Here is a 22,776-nt window from a genome sequence, read left to right as displayed (position 1 = left end):
CTCTATGACATTGTGCTTTCCTTTCCTATCAACAACTTCCATTTTCATTGGTAGAATACTCCTAGGATGCACTTCAATGCTAATTCTAACAAAGGACAAGTTCTCTCCTCCTTCAGTTATTGGGTCTATATATAATGGTTTCCCAATTATACCTGCGAAGTGACTAATTGCTTCAGTATTGTACATGTGGGCTGGAATGTTCCAGAGCTTGAACCAAGTATGGGTCGTTTCCTTTGGTCTGTTTTATAGATTCATCTCTTTTGACCACTTTTCCAACTTCATGCAATTTAATCCTATGTATGTATGCCCTTTCTCCAGAATTTCTTTCAGATTTAAGCCATTTTTGAACTGTAGAAAGTAGAGGTCATGTATGTTTGTAGAAATTTTTTCAAGCCCTTTTTCTCCCCACTGTTTAGTTAGAGCCTCTTTGGTAGTTGGGGATGATACTATATTTTTCCCAATGAAATTTCTAACCATCACAAACTCCCAGTCTTCAATACATTTCTCCTCTACTTTAGAAGGGAATTTGAATTTAAAAGGAGAGTTGAGTACCTCTACCTTTATTTGGATATCTCTCAAGTAGACTTTTCCTTTGTAAGCATGGTCTTTAGATTTCTTTTCTGCTTTATTCTTCTATACCTCGTTGATTTTCCATGTTGAGTTCCCCGTGATAGTGTAGGTCTTAGTTTTAGGAGTCTTCATCAGCTCCTTCATTGCATCAACTAACCATTTAACTATCTCCACATATTCTATTTTCTTCGGTAAATTCCAGTCCTAGAGATAATGAATATTGAGTTGTACTGTTATTTGCTGAGTTTTCTCTTTATTGATTATAATTTCTCACTTCTTAGCATGCATTAGGAGTTCGGTAATCTGGTTTTAAGACTAAACAGATTGGCTCTTTCATTATAACAAAATTTCCAAATTCCCTCTTTCTTCCCATATTTTAGTGTTGCATATTCTTCATAATTTTTATCAGCAATTGGTTCCATACATTTGTTGCATTCTTGTTTTTTATGGATTATTTTTCAGCAATCCTATCAATTTTCTTTTCAGCTAGCTCTCTTAAACCTTCCATTACAAATTCTTCCCATTTTAATAAAAAATGGAACACAACAACAAAGCAACAAAGAAGAGCAATTACAGAATAGGGTACACCAGAAATCCAGAACAAGGTAAACCAAAAAACCTAACCTTCCAATCAAGCTTTATAGATGAATGACCAGCCTAACAATTAGAGCCAATATTTGTCATTCGTGTCGATTGTGTTGTTCGTTTCGATTGTGTCGATCGTGCGCACGTTTGAAAAGCGACACTGAGCAACTAACAACGTGACCACAATAAGTAAACCACAACCTTGATACCGTGCAAATCGTACCGATCATTCCGTTTGTGCCGATCGTTTCGATCGTTAAAATGGAATGTTTTATTTTGTGGATTACTTGAAAACGAAATTTGCATGAAAATTTAAGATGGTTTTTAATTTAAGAACATTATTTGTAAGATAAGTTAAATAATAGTCTTTATGGACTCAACTAGTTTTTTGACAATGACATCCAAATATCTTCTAATTTAAATCAAATGAGCTTTCGAAAATTATAATATAATCATTGCTTATACATCAAACATTGTGATGAGTCAATTATTGCCATACATACTTATGTCCGATAATATATTGATAGCTAAAAAATCAATTGATTCAAAATTAAAGATTTTAGAATTGCAAAAAAATAAATAAACTAGAAATCATAATGCTACCAATGAGACAATGACATTCATGTAAATCAAAATAAAACATATTGGATATAATAAATGGTGTTGGTCTAATGGGCCGTACAGTTAAGCGGACGCATAAATATGTTTAGGGGGCTAAATTAGTTATACTTGTACTAATTTTTAATTTCGGTTAAATAAATTTATTTAATAACTAAAACTTTACAATGATAATATAAAATCGAAAAAAATACCTTAATAAACACAATTACAAAGTTATTTTTGTCGATGAGTCATTACAAAAGAAGACAATTATATTTTACAAGACTCCATTTGTTGAAAATATTGCAATATTTGCTCATTTTCAATTGTTGAAAAAATATATTTTTCAACATAAACTACTAAACTATCATTCATCCATTCGTCTCTCATTTGATTACGCAAATCAATCTTCATAGTCTTCATTGCAGAAAAAACTTATTCAACGGATGCAGTTGCAACTGGTAAAACTAAAGCCAACTATATCAAACGATAAACCAATTGAAAGACTAAATATTTTTATGTTGCAATCAGTGTCTTAGCAAGAATTCTCAAGTCTTCAATTGAAGAAAGTTGAGGATTATCCCGTAAATTAAATAAGTAAACCCGAAGTTGTTGTTCCAAAAACAAATAATAAGTGCCTCTAAAATCTTTGGGATAAAGTTCAACAAGGCGGATAGTTTACAGACATAAAATTGGAAGAATAAATTTTTTGGATGAAGACATGATATGTAACCAAGCAATTCCGTATTAACTTCTAAAAAACGATTATTCAACTCTTGCATAATCAAATCAATAACCTAACATTAAAATTCAAAATTATGAAAAAATTAATAATAAACAAAAACTATTAACAAATAAAAAATAACTTTATTATAATAACTCAAAACAATTTCAACGCGATAATAACTATCAATTAGCATATGCTCATTCATATCAAGTATTGTGATAGAGTGCAATTTACAGAATTTGTTAACTTGGTCTAAAATATAATTTCATTCATTTCTCTAAAATCTTATAATTGACGCTTTGAACTCGCAATTAATGACATCGCTTAAACAATATTTTGATCTTATTTTTTAGGCAAAGTGACAACTCATTTGTAATTCCCAATATATTTTTCATCAAATACAATACAAAAACAAATTCATAATTCTGCATCCTCTTAAGTAAACCACTGGCAAAACCTCTATCCGCATTAGACAATGCATCATTAACTACATTTATCCACACTTTTTGCACTTGAGACCACATTGAGCATAGACAAAGTAATTTCAAATAGTGTGATCCCAATGAGTATCTTTAGGTCTTGCTAAACTAGTTTCTTGATTTTTCCCTCTCCCAACAAATGTTTCTCAACTTTCTAATACATCAACAATCTTGTTGTGTTGAAGCTTTCGAAGTTGATATCTTTTTTTACAAGATGCTTCAGATATGTTCACAATCATTGTGATATATCTAAAAAATTCAGTCACAATGAGGTTGTCACGAGCAACAGCAACAAGAACTAATTGAAGTTGGTGAGAGAAACAATGAACATACATTGAATATGGATTTTCTTGCGATATTAGATATTTTAATCCCTTGAACTCACCGCGCATATTTGAGGCCCCATCATATCCTTGTCCTCTTAATTTAGACAACGACAAAACATGTTGCACAAATAAAGCATCAATAGCATTTTTAAAGACTCAACAGTAGTGTCAGGCACATGCACAATAGAAAGAAATCGTTCAATCACACATCCTCTTACATTTACATATCTCAAAAAAACTCTCATATGTTACTTCACCGAACTATCTCGAGCCTCATCAACCAACAAAGAAAATAATTTATCTCCAATATCATTTATTATAGCAAATATGATTTGTGAAGCACAATCATGTACTAAAGCTTTTTGAATTCTTGGAGATTTCATTTGATTGTTTTCGGGAAAATTTTGTTTTACAACTTTAAAATTCTCTTCATTTCGTTGACTATACCACTCAATCAATTCAAGAAAAATACTTTTATTTAATGAACTATTTGACTCATTATGTCCTCGAAAAGGTAATCTCTACCTCAATAGAAAGCGTGTCACATCTAACATGGCTGTTAAATGGGTGCGATAATTAATTTCTATAACACGACCATGTGCCCGTAAAATATTTCCCACGCTATGCCTTTGATTTTGAAAATATTCAAATTGTATTCTAGCTTCATTATGACAACTATTTGCAGTTCCCATATGACGATTGAATCTTTTTAATGCCTTTTTCCAATTATTGAATTCATCTCTTATAAAGGCATCATCTACACTTTCTTTATTTAAAGGTTTGAAAAAGTAACACCAAAAAACAAAATATCGCATATTTTAATATGCTATATTTTAACCATGTGTATTTTTATACCAACTTGCTTGAAAACTCCTTTCCTGATTACCAAAAGTTGTTTTTGGATATAAATGGTCATTTAATTGACATGTCCCTTGAAGAACATATTAGCAACATCAAAGTTCTCAGTTGATTTCCTTATTCTTAGATCATAATAATATCACCTAATTTAATTCTGCACGAGATTGATTTTCTACTTGTTCAATAACATTATGCTCAATAGTAAGCTCATTAAATGATGAGGGAGGCTCGGCTTGGGAATGAGAGGTAGAAAAGTAGGAATTCGTTTATTAAACCTCTCCATATCCTAGTGATGAGTAGGAAAATAGAATATGAAAGTTTTTAAGCCATTTTGCCCAATTTGTTGCCTATTATCAATTATCAAACAATCAATCGGACGAAGTTTTGACCATAAAGTAGTTAAACTTAAAACAGAAAAAGAACCCCCTTCAAATTCCTAAGCCCTAAATCATTAATTGAAATTGGTTACCACTTACCCAAAAGTGAAAACCCTGAATGGCTAAATCCATAATCCAATGTTATTGCTCAACTATTTAAATATGAAATACCTAAAGAGAATAAGGCCTCAAATTACATGTGTCGTCTCAGATTACGGATAGTTGAAGACTGAAGTAGTGAATAACTTCTGAATGTTGAACTGGTGAGTGGTGATAAATCTCTAAACTGACAAACTAAAATCTTCATTGAGGACTGAAGAGCAGAAGAAGATTGACGCAACTAATATAGTTTAGGCTTTTCTAGGCTTTTTAATTTGAAATTTAGTTCAGGCTTTTTTTTATTAATAGGCTTAATTTTTTTTACTTTACCCAACTAATATATTATATATAACATCTGTTTTGGATGCATAGTGTCAACGGGCTCGGTCTTTCTACCAACGATCCGTGCGGCACTAGTTACAATTTTTGCAAGAACGAGTAACTAGTCAGCCTTACTCGAAACAACACTCAATGCTTATTAGAAATTACACAAGAATTCTAGAGAGAGAATAAACTCTTACAAATATTAATAATATTATATAACTTGAATACTTAGTGATTTATAAAAAGTAATATCTTTGAGGTATTTATAGGACTCATTAGAGCTACCACATTAATGACGCACTAATTTAGGTCATTCCTTCTAATTTTCAATTAGTGTATCACTAATTTGGGGTATTCCTTCTAACTACCAATTAGTGACGCACTAATCTAGGACATGTCTTTTTAATGTCAATTAATGATGCATTAATCTAGGTCATTCCTTTTAACTACCAATTAATGACACTAATATAGCACATGCCTTCCAACTAGAATATTCTTTGGGTTAGGCCTATTTCGACTATTGGGCCTCCCCTTGGGCTAGGAATATTGGGGCACCGTGACATTCTCCCCCACTCATTCCGGCGATGTCCTCGTCGCGTCCTCCTGGTAGGTTTGGATGATGTCTCCACATGCGATAGAAGTTTTGAGCGATATGCTAGCTTTCCAACCCGTTTCTTCTCTAAGAAAGGGCCTTTGTATTGCCTCATAAGCCACTTGTGAACTTTGGAAAATCATCTCCCTTGATGGAGGAGAAGTTTTACGATCACTTGATTTCCTCCGAACTCCAAGTGTCTTCTCTTCTTGTCTTCCCATTTATTCATTCTTTTGGCGGCCTTGACTATTTCGCACTTCTCTTTTTGAAGAGCAACTCCTCCGGCTGTCTTTTCAATTCATTCAATTTGGGAGGTTTCATGCGATAAAGAATCGTCGCCGATGGTTTAGTACATTTGACTAACTCTTCTATGTGATCCACCCCTCTCTTATGGTGGGGTTTCTTTGATAATCCAGCATGCATTACATCATGACCTTTCTCTAGGAGAGTTCTAACTTCTGGAGGTATCTTTTCTTTGGACGCAGTTTTCTCATCTTCTTTCACGCTGACAAAAGATGATGGGTGGGTCTTCTTCGCACCTTTTGAGAGTTGCATGGTATATAAGTGTCTAGTTTCTCTCTTGACCTCTCTTGTTAAAGGTATTGTGCAAGTATTACCTTGCTCTAGAATGTACATCGTATTGGCAGAAGGGAGTAGGAAGACATTTATCTTGTCTAGGAACTCTATGTTGAAACCATTTTGTAGTCGTCCATGTCAATAATGGATAAATTCAGAAGGCTAGTCCACTCCCCCAAGTTGATCTTTACATTACGAGAAACTCCATAAGTTGCACTTGGTGCAGAGTTGACTACTTTAAGCCACCCTCGCTCCTTAGTGTACCTGATCCCTAGTCTTCCCGTCTCTTTTACCTTTAGAAAGTTGGTGTTGGCTCTCGTATCCAACAAAGCTTTAACCATGTGGTTTCTTACTTTTGTTTCCACGAATAGTCGTCCTTTCTTTGCGGACTTTGGCTCATCAAACTTTGTTGTAACGACACTAAGTAGGTTTAACGATCACAATTGAGCTTCAACGTGAAGGCGTTCTTGCTCCTCCATCAATGCTGATAGTTTGTTCTTCATAGGGCACTCTCTTGCTTTGTGCGACGCTTCACAAAAGAAATACTTTATCCGGGGTCTCTATCCACGTTTCTCATCCCTATCTTCTCTACCATTGAGTTTGGTAAACTTAACTGGGTCTTCATTATTGTAGATATGGTCTCCACCATTTTCCCCATTGTCATTCCTCTCATAGGTCGACTTTGGTTTCTCTTGTCTTCTCATTTCAACAAGAGATTTAGCCACGGTAATAGTGGTGTTTAGATTTGGGACACCACGTCGTTCCAACTCCAGCTTTGCCCACATTTGTAGACCATCGTTGAAGACGAACAATGCTTCTTCGTCTGAGTAGTTAGGGATCTCAAGGAGAGTAGCGATGAACTCCTTGACATACTCCTTGATACTCCCACTATGTGAGAGTCGCCGCAATTTGGCCATTGCTTATCGAATGGCGTTTTCAGGATAGAACTGTCTCTTGAATTCCTGATTGAATTCACCCCAGGTATTGATAGAATATATAACCTCTTTCTATGTCACTACTTCTTCTCCTCCACCACAACATTGCGGTGTCTTCTAGGTACATCGTGGCAGTATCAATCTTTCTCGCCTCTTCTACTAGGCCGAGTGTTTTGAAGTACTGATCCAGACCTCATAAGAAGTTGTCGATCTCTTTTGCGTTCCTCTCACATAAATACGTTTTAGGTCTTGGAACGTCTATCCTTGTCGGATTAAGGAGTCCTATAGGCGCACGTCCGCACTCTTGCGCAACCGCCTTCTTGAGTAACGTCACATCCTCTTCAGTAACTTGTAACTTAAAAGTCATTACCTCGAGTTTTTTGTTCAAGGTACTGATCTCACCAAGGAGGGTCTGCTCCACAATCTGAGTTTGCACTTGACATTTGGATAACCCCTCATTCAAGGCACCTTGCATCCCTTCTCAGAGCTCGTCTCTTTCCTTCTCGAACTCGGCGATGCGTTCCTTTAATTCCCCAAAGTTATATTGTCCGTAAGCCATGTTGAGTTCTACTTTCTCCAACTTGGCGACAATGTCAGCGATATCATCTCTTGATCTCCCCATTTCTTTGGTATTTTTGGAACCTCCCGTTTGAACCTGGCTCGGGTTCGTAAGATCATCTCCGATCTCTTGAGGAAGTTTCTCCACTCCATCCCCATTGTTAGTCATTGTACTTTCCTTTGATCTCTTCATCATTCTGTTTTAATACCACTTGTCATGGGCTCGGTCTTTCTACCAACAATCTGTGCGACACTAGTTACGATCTTCGCAAGAACGAGTAACTAGTCAGTCTTACTCGAAACAATACTCGATGCTTATTAGAAATGACACAGGAATTCTAGAGAGAGAATAAACTCTTACAAAGAATAATATTATATAACTTGAATACTTGATGATTTACAAAGTAATACCTTCGAGGTATGTATAGGACTCATTATAGCTACCACATTAATGACGCACTAATTTAGGGCATTCCTTCTAATTGCCAATTAGTGTGTCACTAATTTGGGGTATTCCTTCTAACTGCCAATTAGTGACGTACTAATTTAGGACATGTCTTTTTAGGTCATGCCTTTTAACTACCAATTAATGACACTAATCTAGCACATACCTTCCAACTAGAATATTTCTTGGGTTGGGCCTACTTCGACCGATTGAGCCTCCCCTTGGGCTAAAAATATTGGGGCACCGTGACAATAAGAGCCAGACTTAAAATATTGGGGCACCGTGACAATAAGAGCCGGAGCCAACCCATCCCACCCTTTCCGTCTGGCTCTAATAGGAGATTACTATATTTAAATTGAATATGTTTGTACAACTATTTAGTTTATGAATGAATCATCTACTTCTATTGGAATATCAATCCATTTAACACTTATACAAATACAAATTAGATATTCTATTTGACAATGAAATTAAGTTGTATGCATATTCGAATTGGAGATTCTACTTGACAGGTCACTAAGATCAGTATGCAGATTCAAATTGAGGATTTTGCTTGTTGTTTTAAATGGATTTCATATATGTATAGAGAATTTCAAATTGAAATGCATTATTCTAGTTACATTATATTATAAAATCAAACTGATATTTCTAGCACAAATAAATGCAGATATATTATTAATATAGAAGCATATTTATGCATAATTTATAATCACATTTAAATCAACAAAAGTACTGAATAAACAAACAAAAAAAAACATTTGGTATTATATATTTATATTTTACAATCACAAATTTTTTTAAAATATTATATATACCAAGCTTAATTAATAAAATAGGTAAAATTAAATATAATGAAAATATATAACTATAATCAAGCTAAGATATTTTAATTTTTATTATATAAGATATAAAATCAGAGAACAAAATATTAAACTAAGAATTGGAAGGGTGCGCCAGCCTATGCAGTAGTGTAAAGCAAAGGAGACACGCGAAGAGCCCCAGCAGCAAGCTACTGATATTGGGCCTTCACCCATAAAAAAATTAATTTAATATCATGTGGACCGATGGCCCACGTATCAGATATTAAACTGATAAGAACAGATACTACACTTGATCTTAGCCAAAAGGCCGAGAAAGGTATGCTTTGTTCATTACATCAACTTGCCTTTTATAATCTTTCTCCTTAACTAGCTTAGTAGTCTTCAACCGATGTGGGACAAGTAACAATGAAGGAGTTCTATCCTTCGCTGATACAACTTTCTTCTCCCAGATCTATTTCCTTTCTTGAGATCGACAAAGCAATCAGGTGGCCGTAAACGAAGCACTTTCTCCTCTGTATTCTTGAGTGTATGTAGTTTATCCGATGCTAGTCTTTTCATTTCCTGCATCTCTTCGTTCTCCTACATTAATTGGTTCTTCTCTAAGGTCTGTGTTTGTTATAATTTTCTGAATTACCAAATGAGCAGCATCTGTGTTTAAGCAATTCCTAGTTTGTATGATATTGTAGGAGAAAATGGTGAAGGTCAACCCTATACATCTGTTCTTCCTTAATTCCAATATGGGTTGATGTTCTTATTGTTAGTATTTATAGAATTGTTACAATTTATGAACATTCTTGCATCTTATTGTCAAGAGAATGAAGAATAAGTTAATACCCATTCCCTATATCAGTTTTGATAAGTTGGTTTCTTCCTTTGCTGTAATTTCCATACGCAGGGACATTAAGAATGAAAAGTTGTCTTTATGGTTTAGGGAAGGTCCCATGTTTAAGAATGATAAGAACAAACTTCATAATATTTGGACTTATACATAAGACATCATCAATATCAATAAACATATGTTTTTTTTTTTGTTAGATAATACATTGATAAAACAGATCCAACCCACCAAAAAACGATTTTCTAACTGAAAAAGTTTGAATATACATATCTTAATCAACAAAACAACCAAATCGAACAACTTATGACTTAGTTAAGCTTAGTTAAGATGTTTCATTAATCAATCAAATGAAACAAAAACCATGACCTCTAAATCTAATCTACATTTCCTTAGATATTAACAAGTACAGATCAAGAAAGCAAGTTAATTTTGGCTTACAATCGTTTCATCTTCTTCATAGCTTGTTTGCTATTGTTCATCCACACCTTGAAAACTTGTTTACTCACTCCCAATTCACTACACAATCTCTCAACTTCATCCTCATCTTTCTTCTCCATTCTCCATCCCAAACTCTCACCCAATTCCCTCATCTTCTCTTTCTGCTCACCTGTGAATCTTGTCCTAAACCTCTTCTTACCACTCTCCTCCTCCTCTTCCTCCCTCTCCTCTGCCCTCCTCTGACGTTGATTCTCCTTTAAAGAGACCTGAATCATACCAGCAGAAACTTCTTTCCTGCTGTGGAAATTCCTGTCGAAACATATAACCCTCGCCGGAGTAGATGTGTTTGCACGAATCGGAACGCCGGGAAGAAGCAGGGGATCAGATGACGACGACGGCCACTGTTCAGGGGAGGATAGATTGACAAGATGAAGATTGTCTAAGCTTGAAGGGTTGAGAAATATGGAAGGAAATGAAATATTTGTTTGATCAGAGGTGGAAGAAGATGGAAGCTTGAAGATTGAAGACGGAGATTCCAAGTTTTGGGTGTTGGGTAAACAGTAGAAATTGGAATTGGGTATTCCATTTCCATTACCATTAATTTCTCTCTCTTCTCCTCTTCCTCTCATCTCACTCCTTGTTTCTTGAAACTGGATCGGTGGTAGCGAAATCATCGATATTTTGGTTTCTGACTTGATTAGTGTGATTAAGACATGTGTGGTGAGGATGATCCTGATTAAATTAAACCCTCTCCACCAAATCCATTTAAATAATATAACCCACCAGCCTTAACATGCTTTGACTGACACTAATTTCTAAAGGTTCATCTTCATTCAAAGCTTGCATCTTGGAGAATACCCACCACATTATGTTAGTGACATTTCTCCTTATTACTGTTTGGTAAATGGTGTAAAACATTTTGTTTTGTTTGGGTAGTACTATTTGTTTTTTTAATAATATTTTAATGTTGGGTTTTATTTGTTTTGTTTGATTGATCCCTAAGAACAAGAACATGACAACTCACCTAACTTTAGTACTGTTGTGTCTTTAGTTAAATCAAACACTAGTTTACATTTCCTTCACTATTAGGGTTTGGAAATGAATTATTTTTAGTTGGAAATTGTTCATAGATTTGTTTCTTTTTAAGATTGAGAAATGATCTTCCGTTTTGTTTTATGTGACGACTCTTATGAAACCTACATAGGCAATGTTCAAGTCATGTGGTATACTAATCTAGCCACTACGGTCTCAACCCAACATATTCTGGTCATTACGACCTCAACCCCCACACTATTCTGGTTACTATGGCCTCAACTAGTTTCATGGCCTCACACAATAATGGTCAATATGGTCTCAACTTTCAGGCCCCATTTGGGGTGCCTATGACAAGTTTAATTTTGTGTGGGAGAGAAGTTAAGTTCTTGGTGTAAGTCACAATTTGATCAAATCATGCAATTAACTCGGAAACGGAAAACAGATCAAGTTATATACCTCCAACCATTATTTAATCCTTTTAAATCCTTCTTCTATGATTTATCTTTGGTCTTCTAAGCTCTAGTTTTCTCTCTTAGATAGTGTATGAGACTTGATAAAAAAAATGAGCCTAAGGACCTTTTATATACAAGCCATGGAAGAAACCTAGAAACTTCTCTCCATCAATAAAGTTATAGATATGTGTTGCTTTCATATTTGTACAAGTGGATATTTAGCCATGTGAACATTTGGCTAAGTAAGGATATACTTGATCCTACTATGTGTTATTTCTATGTTCGTACAAGTGGACATTTAGTCAAGTGAACAAGTGGATATTTAGCCAAGTGAACATTTGGCTAAGTAGCTTAATCAAATATGACACATTTGGCTATTACTCAAATATAACATTTGGCTACTACTCAAATGTCAACAAATATGACATATGAACCACTTTATTAATTAATTTAGAAGATATAACTAACACTTGGATCCAATTTTCTATATCAACAATCAAGTTCTATAATCATCCTAAGAATTCTCAAGGGATTCTTTGATTGTTCTAGATGCAATAAAAAAAAATTGTTATGGATAAAGACGTTTTTGTCTAAATTGATATACAGTCTATTCTCTTATCATTGGTATCATAATTGAAACTCAAAATCTCCCTAATATATCTCCCATTTTCTTTTTTTATGACACTCTTTATGTATATTCGGATATCAATAACAAATATTAAGAACATATTAGGACTATTTTGGGTGATTTGACATTAATATTAATTTTAGTAAGTCTAATATTTGATTCTCTACAAATAATTTTTGAAAGGAGAAATATCACACTTATATTTTGAGATTCACCATTGGAGTTTTTCTCACTACTTATTTTGGGGTTACCTTTTATCACTAAAGTTAGTTGGATCATGAGATCTTATTATAATATAGATGAAGAAAAAATCGGTTTAAGAGACCAAGAGATTACGAGTTCAATTCTATCTGAAAACGCTTTGAATGAAGAAAAAACATGACTCTGAGTCTAAGGTGTCATAATTCTCTTTAATTTAAAAAAAAAAATTAAGAAAAAGTTATTCATGTGTATTAGTAAATTCTTAATAAAAATGGGACAATGATCGTTATAAAGAGTGTCCTTGTTTTTATACCTACGTATATGAGACCATTATTTCGAATTTCTAATATAGATCTTATTATAATATAGATGAAGAAAAAATCGGTTTAAGAGACCAAAGGATTACGAGCTCGATTCTATCTGAAAACACTTTGAATGAAGAAAAAACATGACTCTGAGTCTAAGGTGTCATAATTCTCTTTAATTTTAAAAAAAATGAAGAAAAAGTTATTCATGTGTATTAGTAAATTCTTAATAAAAATGGGACAATGATCGTTATAAAGAGTGTCCTTGTTTTTATACCTACATATATGAGGCCATTATTTCGAATTTCTAAATGTGTGGTTGGTAAGTTCGAGAAATGATGTTCAATTAAATATAGATTCTCTTTGTTGTTTTATCTCAACTATGCATTAACTCCATTCATTTTAGAGTACACACTATCAATATTAACTTTGGTTAGAATACCATTAGTTTTTTTGTTTTTAATACAATTTTTAACTACTCATTGACAATTTAAAAAAACTTAAAAAGAAAAAAAACTTTAATTCAAATTTTTGAGTCTCCAAACTAAGTGTGAAAATTCAAGTCTTTGTCGAGCTCAACTTGAGCAATATTAACCTGAACATGACATGTGTAATAATTCGGGTCAAAATCTCTAACATGAACATGTCCTATTTATTTGTAATTAACCCATCTTCGACCCGATTAACCTAACTGAACTCGAACCAAATTCAATTTAACCCGATATAATTAATATCACATCTCTTTATTTTAATTAAAATGACATTAAAAAAAAGGCAATATAGCTAAATCACAATTCTGTTTAAACAAATTCATAAAAAATGATTAAGTTAATAAAAATTGATAAACACAAAACCTTATAAAAAAAAACAATATATATATATATATATATATATATATATATATATATATATATATATATATAATTATAAACGGGTTAGTGGGCTTTAGGTGATTTCAAGTCAACCCGATTTTGATTTATTTATTAATAATGTTAAATATGCTGACTTCAAACCGAAAAAATAACTATAACCTGATTTTTTCTTGTTCAATTCGAATCGTGTTTTCATGTCGAGTCAGAAATTGACAACAATACAAAAATACATAACTTTAACCTGATTTTTTCGTGTTCAGTTCGAATCAAGTTTTTATGTTGGGTCATAAATTGACGGCTCTACTTCAGATTATGTAACGATCAAATAAATCTTTTAATCCCCTCTTCTAGTCTAGCGGGGAGGTGGATACCCCATGCCCTCAGCTTCTCTGAATTTTTGGGTTCGAACCCGTCTGTTAATTAGTTGAGTAGATTTGCGGGTTATGTATTTAATCCGCGGTAATTAATCAAACTCCCTCTTCTAACCTAACGGGGAGGTGGATACCCCATGCTCTCAGTTTATTTGAATTTTTGGGTTCGAGCCCGTCTGTTAATTAGTTGAGTAGATTTGCGGGTTATGTATTTAATCGGTAATTAGTAAAACTCCAAAAGAGAAGTAAACCCAGCGTTTTAAAAATAAGTTAAGAAATAAAATTATTGATTTTAAATAATTAAATTAGTAATAATATTAATAGTAATTTAAATGAACGATAAGTAATATTTTACCCACCCAGATTTGTTCGGACCCAATTAGCCGGGCTCAAAAAATGACCCGTAACGGCGTTACCTTGTAAGCTGATTATGACTTAAAAGAATAAGCAATATGGCAGTGAATAGACAATCGGTGAAGTTCGTTACTGCTGGACCGGTGGCGGGAGGAGGAGGAGGAGAGAAACCAAGACAAACGAAAATAGCCAACCGGGGAGGGAGAAGAAGAGAGGGAGTGACAAAGATGGGACCGAGAGAAATAGACAGAGATCTAGAACGTCTTGTACCAGCCGTAGGTTTAGGTATCCTTGACAATGGAACCTCCAAATTGCTATCTCCATCCGAAACCCAGATCGCATCATCTTCCCATGCCGCAGGCAAAGAGGTACCCATCTTCTTACAATCATCAATCATGCATTCATTCATTCCGTATACGATTGAAATCATCTTTGTTTTGATACATGTTCATACGAATAGCTTTACCTTCTCAGAGATTATGCATGCAATCCTGTTAACAATTGGAATATTCTAAAGAGAAAAATGTCTTCTTTTTGTGATGCAGGCGTTTTGCAAAGTTTTTCGTATCTGGGCTTCAAAAAAGTTTGTAACAGGATGGTAAGTTCTAGAATTGGAAAGTTCACTTATTTCTGCTCATTTCATGTATTCACCTCATAACATGAAACTATAACACACATTTGGCTTTGTGGGAAGATTAATGCTCTAAGCTTTTACAAGATAGGTGAATCTGTTCCTGAATTTTCAGGAAAGTTGGTCCTTTTGATCATCTAGAAACATATACAAAAGTGTTTTCCTGTTTTTCTCAGATATTCTTCTTCATGTAACTATTGCTATATTATGTCTTTTGTGAAAAATCTTTAAAATTTTGACATTGGTTTGCAGTGTTATTTTACTTCCATTAGCAATCACATTCTATACTACATGGTGGTTCATTCATTTTGTGGATGGCTTCTTTTCACCAATATTTGTTCATCTCGGGATCCATTTATTTGGTAAGTTCATTTTAAAGTTAATGTAGTTGACTATATATTGAAGAAGCAAATGATGTTTCTGATTCATTATGTTTTCTGTTGTAAGAAAATCATCATCTGCTGAAAATAGACAAGAGAAGTGTCTTGACTAAATTTATTCCATGTACTATTGAGTTTAATTATAAAATCCATTGCTTCAGATGCTTGCAAATGATGTGATCTTCATGAGAATCTTTAAGCCTTGTTTGATGAAGGGTTATTTGGATTTAATCCAAATAATCCCTTGTCTCATCATCAATCATTTCATGAATCAAAATCTTTCAAATCACCTGCTAAAAAACCAAATTACTTATTTTTATAACATTTTAACTCAAATAATCCTAAGCTTCATCATCAAACTAATAATTCCCCCTCCCTAAAATGGTTTATTTAAAAAAAATACATCAAACAAGCTCAAAATTTTCTGTTATTTCCATTTTGGTTATCAGGTCTAGGATTTGTGACTTCCATCACATTCATCTTCTTGGTGGGTGTGTTCATGTCTTCTTGGCTTGGGGCTTCACTTCTGGGTCTTGGAGAATGGTTTATTAAGAAGATGCCCCTAGTGAGCTACATATATTCTGCTTCAAAGCAAATCAGTGCAGCAATATCACCAGGTTCACAATTCTTAAGTTTAAATGTTTAACATCATCCCTTAATTCTACACCTAGGGTAGCTCAAATGGTAAATTTGTTGAGCTACAAGAAAAATCAACCCTTAACCCTCCTCATATTTCTGATTATTGTGTTTAAAATGACTCCTAATTCAGATCAGGGTTCTCATGCCTTCAAGGAAGTGGCCATCATAAAGCACCCACGAATTGGGGAGTATGCATTTGGCTTCATCACATCCACAGTCATCCTTCATAAGAGCTCAGGTGCAGAGGAATTGTGCTGTGTTTATGTTCCAACAAATCATCTTTATCTTGGAGACATTCTCCTTGTAAATTCAAAGGATGTCATGAGACCTGATCTCTCTGTTCGTGAAGGAATTGGTAAGAAACTAAGTAAATCATATAGTTTAAATTAGCTCAATTTCTTTGTGGTGGGTACTGTTAGATCATATAAAATATTTCCATGTCAAGTTATATAGAAACAAGTTAAACCATTTGATATGTTCATCAAGGGGTTGTTTATTTTAGTTATCTGGGTTCAAATAACTAAAATATCCTTGATATTTTAAAATGTTATAAAAATTAAAGTATCAAACTAGCACTTGGATTAGATCCAAATAATCCAACATCTCATAAACTCCTCAAACCAAATCATCAATTTTTATAACATTTTCAAGATATCAAATACTAAGGGGATTCTAATCATTTGACCCAAATAATCAACTTTCTCCATCAAACAACAAGCCCCAAATATTGAAGTTAGAAATGGGTATAATTCTTTCCTTTGTGCATGTTGCAGAGATTGTGATTTCGGGTGGCTTATCAATACCACAAGTATTGACAACAACAAACGCACAGACTATGCGTTCGCCAAGAACTGGGAAATTTGCAGTGCCGCAGATTTAATAACATATAAGAAAATCTCTTACACATTCAAACACTTGATCGAGGAGTTGTGCTCGGGGCTTTAACACAAAATTTACACGTCTTGAAAGTCATCTTTTATGCAAACAAACTAACCAAGGCATTCTAACATTTCAGTTAGGTAATAAATTTCATCAAACCTCCTTACTTCTTAAGTGCTTATGGCAAACTCTTAGCTATATATATATTAGCTTGTGATAGATATGGTATTGTGTCTTTTATTCATTAAATTTAAATCTACTGCTGGAAAAAAGGCATCTCTTATGTTCAAATGTGGTTATGGATAACATGAGTTTGGTTAGATATATGATCATGATCAATGCTTAGGTTGAAAATGAATCAACTCTGAAGTGACTGAATGAAAATATATAAATTTGAAGTATATAGATCTATAAAATTTGTAAATAGAGACAATTTGACCATTATAAAAATGTAATTGATTATTTATGGGTTAAAATTGTAATTGATTATTCATAGTTTATTAATTTAATTTGAGTGAAATTTAAATAATTAATAGTTTTAAATAACAGTTATTTAATCAAATTAATATAATTAAACAGTTAATCAGTTTGGTTAAGTGATAAATTGTGGTATTCAATGTTAAATGACTAATTATAGTTTTGTTTTACCACAATACTTTTTCTTGGTTCAAAGGGCCCCTAAGACTTGTGCAATTTTTTTGGTGGCTCTGAAAATAAATAAATAAAGTTGTTGTTCTAAAAAGTCAAACAATTATATTAATTATAAATTTAATATATAAAAATATATATAGATAAAATCAAATATAAAATTGTAATAATTATTATATAAAGTTACATGAAATTAAGTTTTTAGAAAAGAAAAATTAGAAATTTTAGAAAGGTAAAATTAAATTAAGACAAGAAATTAGTAATTATCGTGAACGGTAAATAATTGGGAATTTACGAGTTTAACTAATATAATACAGCACTATTCAATATGACTCATATCTATTTATATGAATAATTTATTTATGTTTTTTTTCTGTTTTTTTTTTTGTTTTTTTGTTTGTTTTTGTTGTTTGGATCAAATTTTATATTTTAATTCACGTTTAAATGAATTTTATTTAATTTTATTATTCATATTTTAATTTTTATTCATTAATAAAATTTATAAAATTAATTTAAAATTTTTAATCTTTTTTATTTGACTTAACCACATCAATATATAGAAAATATGTCTAAAAAATAATTAGTAGTCTAAATTATAAGAACACTTTGACTTTATACAATTTTTTCAATGATGAATTATTAAAAATAATAGTTAACACGGCTAAGATGCAATATGAGACCATATCTATATGAATAATTTAAAATATATATATATTTTTTTTAATTTGGATTAAATTTTACATTTTAATTCATGTTTAAATTTTATATGAATTTTATTACCCATATTTTAATTTCTATTCATTAATAAAATTGATATAATTAGTTTAAAATTCTAATTTTTTTATTTGACTTGGTCACATCAATGTGTGGAAAATATGTCTAAGCCAACTCCATTCTAAGGTTCGAGGAATGCAAGGGAAGTTGAGGACTTTCTTTGGATAATGGAACGGTACTTTCGGGCATCGAACATACTTGATAATCGTACCAAGTTAAAAACAACACATTTTTTTCTTTCTGAAAGAGATGACACTACTGTGGTGGAGGAGGCGTGAAACAAACATTGAACGAGGCATGTTGTAGATGGAAACATGGGAAGACTTTAAGATCGAGTTCAAGCGCCAATTCTTCCTAGAGAACGCCGATTTTGAGGCTCGGAAGTGGCTAAGTCAACTTGCGCACAACATGACCATCAAAGAGTATGTGAAAGAGTTCTAAGAATTGATCCTCGAGTTACCTAGTCTAATAGAATAGGAGGCTCTATTCGCGTTTATTAATGACCTAAAACTTGGCATAGTTAGAGTTATAAAGGGCCAAGGTACAGAACGTCTCTGAGGCAATTGTGGTTATGGAGAGGCTGATCGAGCTCAAGGTGTCCGTGGACATGTCGAAGTTCAATAGAGATGATGAGGAGAAAGGTGGGGGAGACCGCCCACCCAATAAATGACATCCACACAACAACTTAGGGAGGCAAGCTGACGAATCGGATAAACCAAAAGTTTGTCATATTTGTGGTGCTACTAATCACATAAAGTTATGTGCCCGTTTAAGAGGAAAAATATTCCAGCAATTAAGAGAATCAAGTCCTTCTAGGAAGAGGAAGGGACTCGAGTGGGATCCCTAAGACTGCTCAATGCTATGAAGGATAGTATTGCAGAGCTGATCAATGGAACAAAGATGAACTTTATTCTTCGTGGAAGCCTTGATCGGGGGAAGGCACATCAAAACATTAGTCGATATTGGAGCTACTCACAACTTCATGCGTGAAGGAGTGACTAAAGCATTGGGTCTTTCGCATCAACCCAACGAGAGGGACAATCAAGTCCGTCAATACAACAGCCAAGCCGATGGCCGATGAAGCTAAGGGAGTGCAAACGCAAATCGAAGATTGGAAGAGAACAATCTCGTTTACGTTAGTCCCTATGGATGACTACGATGTAGTGTCGGGACTACGATAGTTTGATCAAGTACGCGCTTTTATAATGCCTTATTCTGATTCACTAATCATTTTGGATCACGGAAAGACTAGCATGATACTAACAAGAAGAGAATTAGAGGGAATGAGAATATTCTCGACCGCGATTCAGCCGAGGTCGCAAACTGGTAAAAGGACATTTGCCACTTTTTCCATGATGGATGATGGGGACGATTCCAAGGGAAAATGGGAAGTACCCGAGAAAGTCCAGATAGCGTGCGTGAAGGCCTTCGAGGGACTCAAGGATAAAGACACCAAACAACCATCAACTCCACAAAGTTTGGCCACATGTTACGTTGGTGAAAGTTAGTTTTCCTTCACTTTCGCCAAATCTTTAAGAGGAGAAGCAAATCTTGCTCGGGCAACTTTGGATGTCACCAATAAGATGAAGAAATGGGCAAATCTGAAGTGGCGTACAATCGAGTTTAAGGAGGGGACTGAGTAATGAGAAAATTACTCCCATAAAAATTTAAGTCTCTACGATCTGTACTCAAGGGGCTTTTGCCCAGATACGAGGACCGTTTAAAATCAAGAAAAGTGTGGGAAATGTCTCAATACGATTGGAGTTGGTCGCCATAAGTCTACCCAATGTCGAGAATAGTAGGGTAAGGAAAGATCATTTATGGAAGTGCCGGAAGATGATGGGATAATATCGGTCCAAGGTCGAGCCGAGGACGACCACAACTCAAGTGAGGGAGAATGTCACGACCCATTCAATTGGGTGATCAAAACCCCCAAAGATGAAAGACCATTGATGAACACCCTAGAATGTTCTAGATTTTGCTAGGATTTTTGCTTTCATGGAACTCTCTAGAATTTTCTAGAAGTTCTTAAACCTATGTATATATGATAGAACTCTCTAAAATTCTCTAGGAGTTCCTAGGTCTAAGTAGATAATAGAATTCTTTAGAAAACCCTAGATTATAAGGAGGATATAGAAAGATCCATCAACTTGTATATAAACAAGTATTGACCATAAACCAAACAACTCACACTTGTAATACACAAGCAATACAACTTCATATTCTCCAAACTCTTTCTCTCTCAAAGTGTTCATTCTTCTTGCATCTTTTAAGAGGCTGACTAGCTAGTATTGAGGCAATCTAGCCTAGTGCCGCACGTGACGAGGAGTTATTCGGTGACCGAGTTTCTGCCCGTGACATAAGACTCTCCAACTAACATAATAATATAACGCTATTCAATATTGGCCCATATCTATATGAATAATTTCAAACTTCTTTTATGTTTTATTTAGATCAAATTTTACATTTTAATTCACATTTAAATTTAATGTAAATTTTATTACCCATATTCTAATTTCCATTCATTAATAAAAATTATAAAATTATTTTAAAATTTCAATCTTTTTTATTTGACTTGGCCACTAGAATATATGTCTAAAGTATAATTAGTAGTCTACCTTGCAAGAAGACTTTGACTTATATTTTTTTTAATTATGAATTATTTTTAAAAAAATAGTTAAGACGGCTAAGACTCTCCTAACGTAATAATATAGCGCTATTCAATATGGGCCCATATTTATATGAATAATTTCAATTTTTTTTATTTGGATCAATTTTTACATTTTAATTCACGTTTAAATTTTATTTGAATTTTATTTAATTTTATTACCCATATTCTAATTTCCATCAATTAATAAAAATTATAGAATTAATTTAAAATTCCAATCTTTTTTATTTGACTTGACCACATCAATGTGTGAAAAATATGTTTAAAGGATAATTAGTAGTCTATCTTGCCAAAATACTTTGACTTGATACATTTTTTTTTTAATTATGAATTATTTAAAAAATAAATAGTTAACATTGCTAAGACTCTTTAACTAACATAATAATATAGCGCTATTCAAGATGGGCTCATATCTATATGAATAATTTCACACTTTTTTTTGTTATTTGGTTCAAATTTCACATTTTAATTAACATTTAAATTTAATATGGAATTCAACAATAAAGAACAACCATCCTGAAATACAGTTACTTCACTCATGAACTCAATTTAATATGTTTTTCATTTGATTTTATTACTCATATTCTAATTTCAATTCAATAATAAAATTTTAGAATTAATTTAAAATTTAAAATTTTTTTATTTGACTTGCCACATAAATGTATAAATGTGTGGAAAATATGTAAGGATAATTAGTGGTCTACCTTGCAAAAAAGACTTTACTTGATACAATCTTTTTTAATTATGAATTATTTTTTGAAAAAAATAGTTAACACAACTATGACTCTTTAAAGAGCATAGCATGAAATAACATTTTGATTTGCACTAGTAAAATATGCACAATTACCGAGAGCGAAATAATGTTCTCGGAAATATTAATATCACTGAGAGCAACAGGTTGCCCTCAATGATACTTGTTAATATTACCGAGAGTAAAAGGTTGTCCTTGGTAATAATTATTATTACTAAGAGTAATTGAATACAACTCTCGGTGATAATATTCTATTTTTCCCTCGCTTCAACTCATTTCCCACAATCAAGAAAGAAGAGTTACTATCGCGCATGTGAATCAGATAAGGAACAAAAGAAGAAAAAAGAAACTAAAGAACGACCAGATTGTGGATGGATCGAGGAATTTTGAGGAAGATATGCAGTAAACAAAATTTCGGAGTTTTCGATGGTCTAGTAGAAGAGAGGCGACCGAGGTAGAACACCACAAATCTAAGTCACAGTTTCCAATAGAAGACCAACGCCTTTTGAATATTTGTTTTAATCGATCAATCTAAGGGATCCACACGTTGATTCATAGCTAGGTATTGGTTAATAATTCTTCTTTAATTCCTGTTTTAGAAGTTGTGAAACAATTTCAATGTAACAATGTTAATTTGATGATTATGCATATTGCTTAAAATTTCTGAAATGAAAATCTAGAATTATTGATTTAGTTTGATTCATAGTAGTAAATTATTGTTCAGTTTTGAAGAAATAATTGATGAATATTGTTAAGTGCAAATAAGTGTTGTTAAGAAAAGTTAATTAATTGCTAAGAATTGTTAGAAGTGTTGTTACGAGCAGTTAACTAACTGCTAAGAATCGTTAGAAGTATTGTTAAGGGCGGTTAAGTAACTGCTAGAAGTTTTAAATAACTAAAAGTACAGGGACCACTTTATATAAGTATAAATACACTAATAAAAAAAATAAAAATATCATCGGGTTATATTTTCTCATTTCACTCTTCTCATATCTTCCAACTATTGATTCTTACATCTATTAGTCATTTTGTAAACAAAT

At 33.1% G+C, this 22,776-nt stretch overlaps 2 protein-coding genes and 1 non-coding gene across 3 annotated transcripts; 1 reads left to right on the top strand and 2 right to left on the bottom strand.

Annotated features, from left to right (window-relative positions):
- Window positions 1-8,994: 8,994 nt before the first annotated feature.
- LOC124937240 lies at window positions 8,995-9,192 on the bottom strand. The gene has a single exon (XR_007099344.1). It is a non-coding gene; the product is annotated as a U2 spliceosomal RNA (small nuclear RNA).
- A 952-nt stretch (window positions 9,193-10,144) lies between these two features.
- On the bottom strand, window positions 10,145-10,777 carry LOC124934736 (zinc-finger homeodomain protein 9-like). The gene has a single exon (XM_047475248.1). It carries the CDS (start codon window positions 10,775-10,777, stop codon window positions 10,145-10,147), a length of 633 nt encoding a protein of 210 aa, XP_047331204.1.
- A 3,747-nt stretch (window positions 10,778-14,524) lies between these two features.
- LOC124936274 (protein LIKE COV 3-like) lies at window positions 14,525-16,899 on the top strand. Its single transcript, XM_047476757.1, has 6 exons — window positions 14,525-14,734; window positions 14,912-14,964; window positions 15,250-15,359; window positions 15,827-15,994; window positions 16,147-16,371; window positions 16,790-16,899. The coding sequence occupies exons 1-6, from the start codon at window positions 14,594-14,596 to the stop codon at window positions 16,894-16,896; spliced, it is 804 nt and encodes a 267-aa protein (XP_047332713.1). The 5' UTR covers window positions 14,525-14,593; the 3' UTR covers window positions 16,897-16,899.
- The last annotated feature ends 5,877 nt before the right edge of the window (window positions 16,900-22,776 follow it).

This window comes from Impatiens glandulifera, chromosome 4, assembly GCF_907164915.1.
Source record: "Impatiens glandulifera chromosome 4, dImpGla2.1, whole genome shotgun sequence".
In the NCBI taxonomy this organism is placed as follows: domain Eukaryota; kingdom Viridiplantae; phylum Streptophyta; class Magnoliopsida; order Ericales; family Balsaminaceae; genus Impatiens; species Impatiens glandulifera.
This window is presented reverse-complemented; position numbering and strand designations above follow the sequence as displayed.

What these genes read in the sequence shown, in the direction of transcription:
- LOC124934736 (XM_047475248.1), bottom strand. Translation starts at nt 10,777, where the DNA reads ATGAGAGGAAGAGGAGAAGAGAGAGAAATTAATGGTAATGGAAATGGA.
- LOC124936274 (XM_047476757.1), top strand. Translation starts at nt 14,594, where the DNA reads ATGGGACCGAGAGAAATAGACAGAGATCTAGAACGTCTTGTACCAGCC. An exon ending in AAAAAGTTTGTAACAGGATG is followed by an intron (nt 14,965 to 15,249) that starts GTAAGTTCTAGA and finishes ATTGGTTTGCAG; the next exon opens with TGTTATTTTACTTCCATTAG. An exon ending in CAGTGCAGCAATATCACCAG is followed by an intron (nt 15,995 to 16,146) that starts GTTCACAATTCT and finishes CTCCTAATTCAG; the next exon opens with ATCAGGGTTCTCATGCCTTC.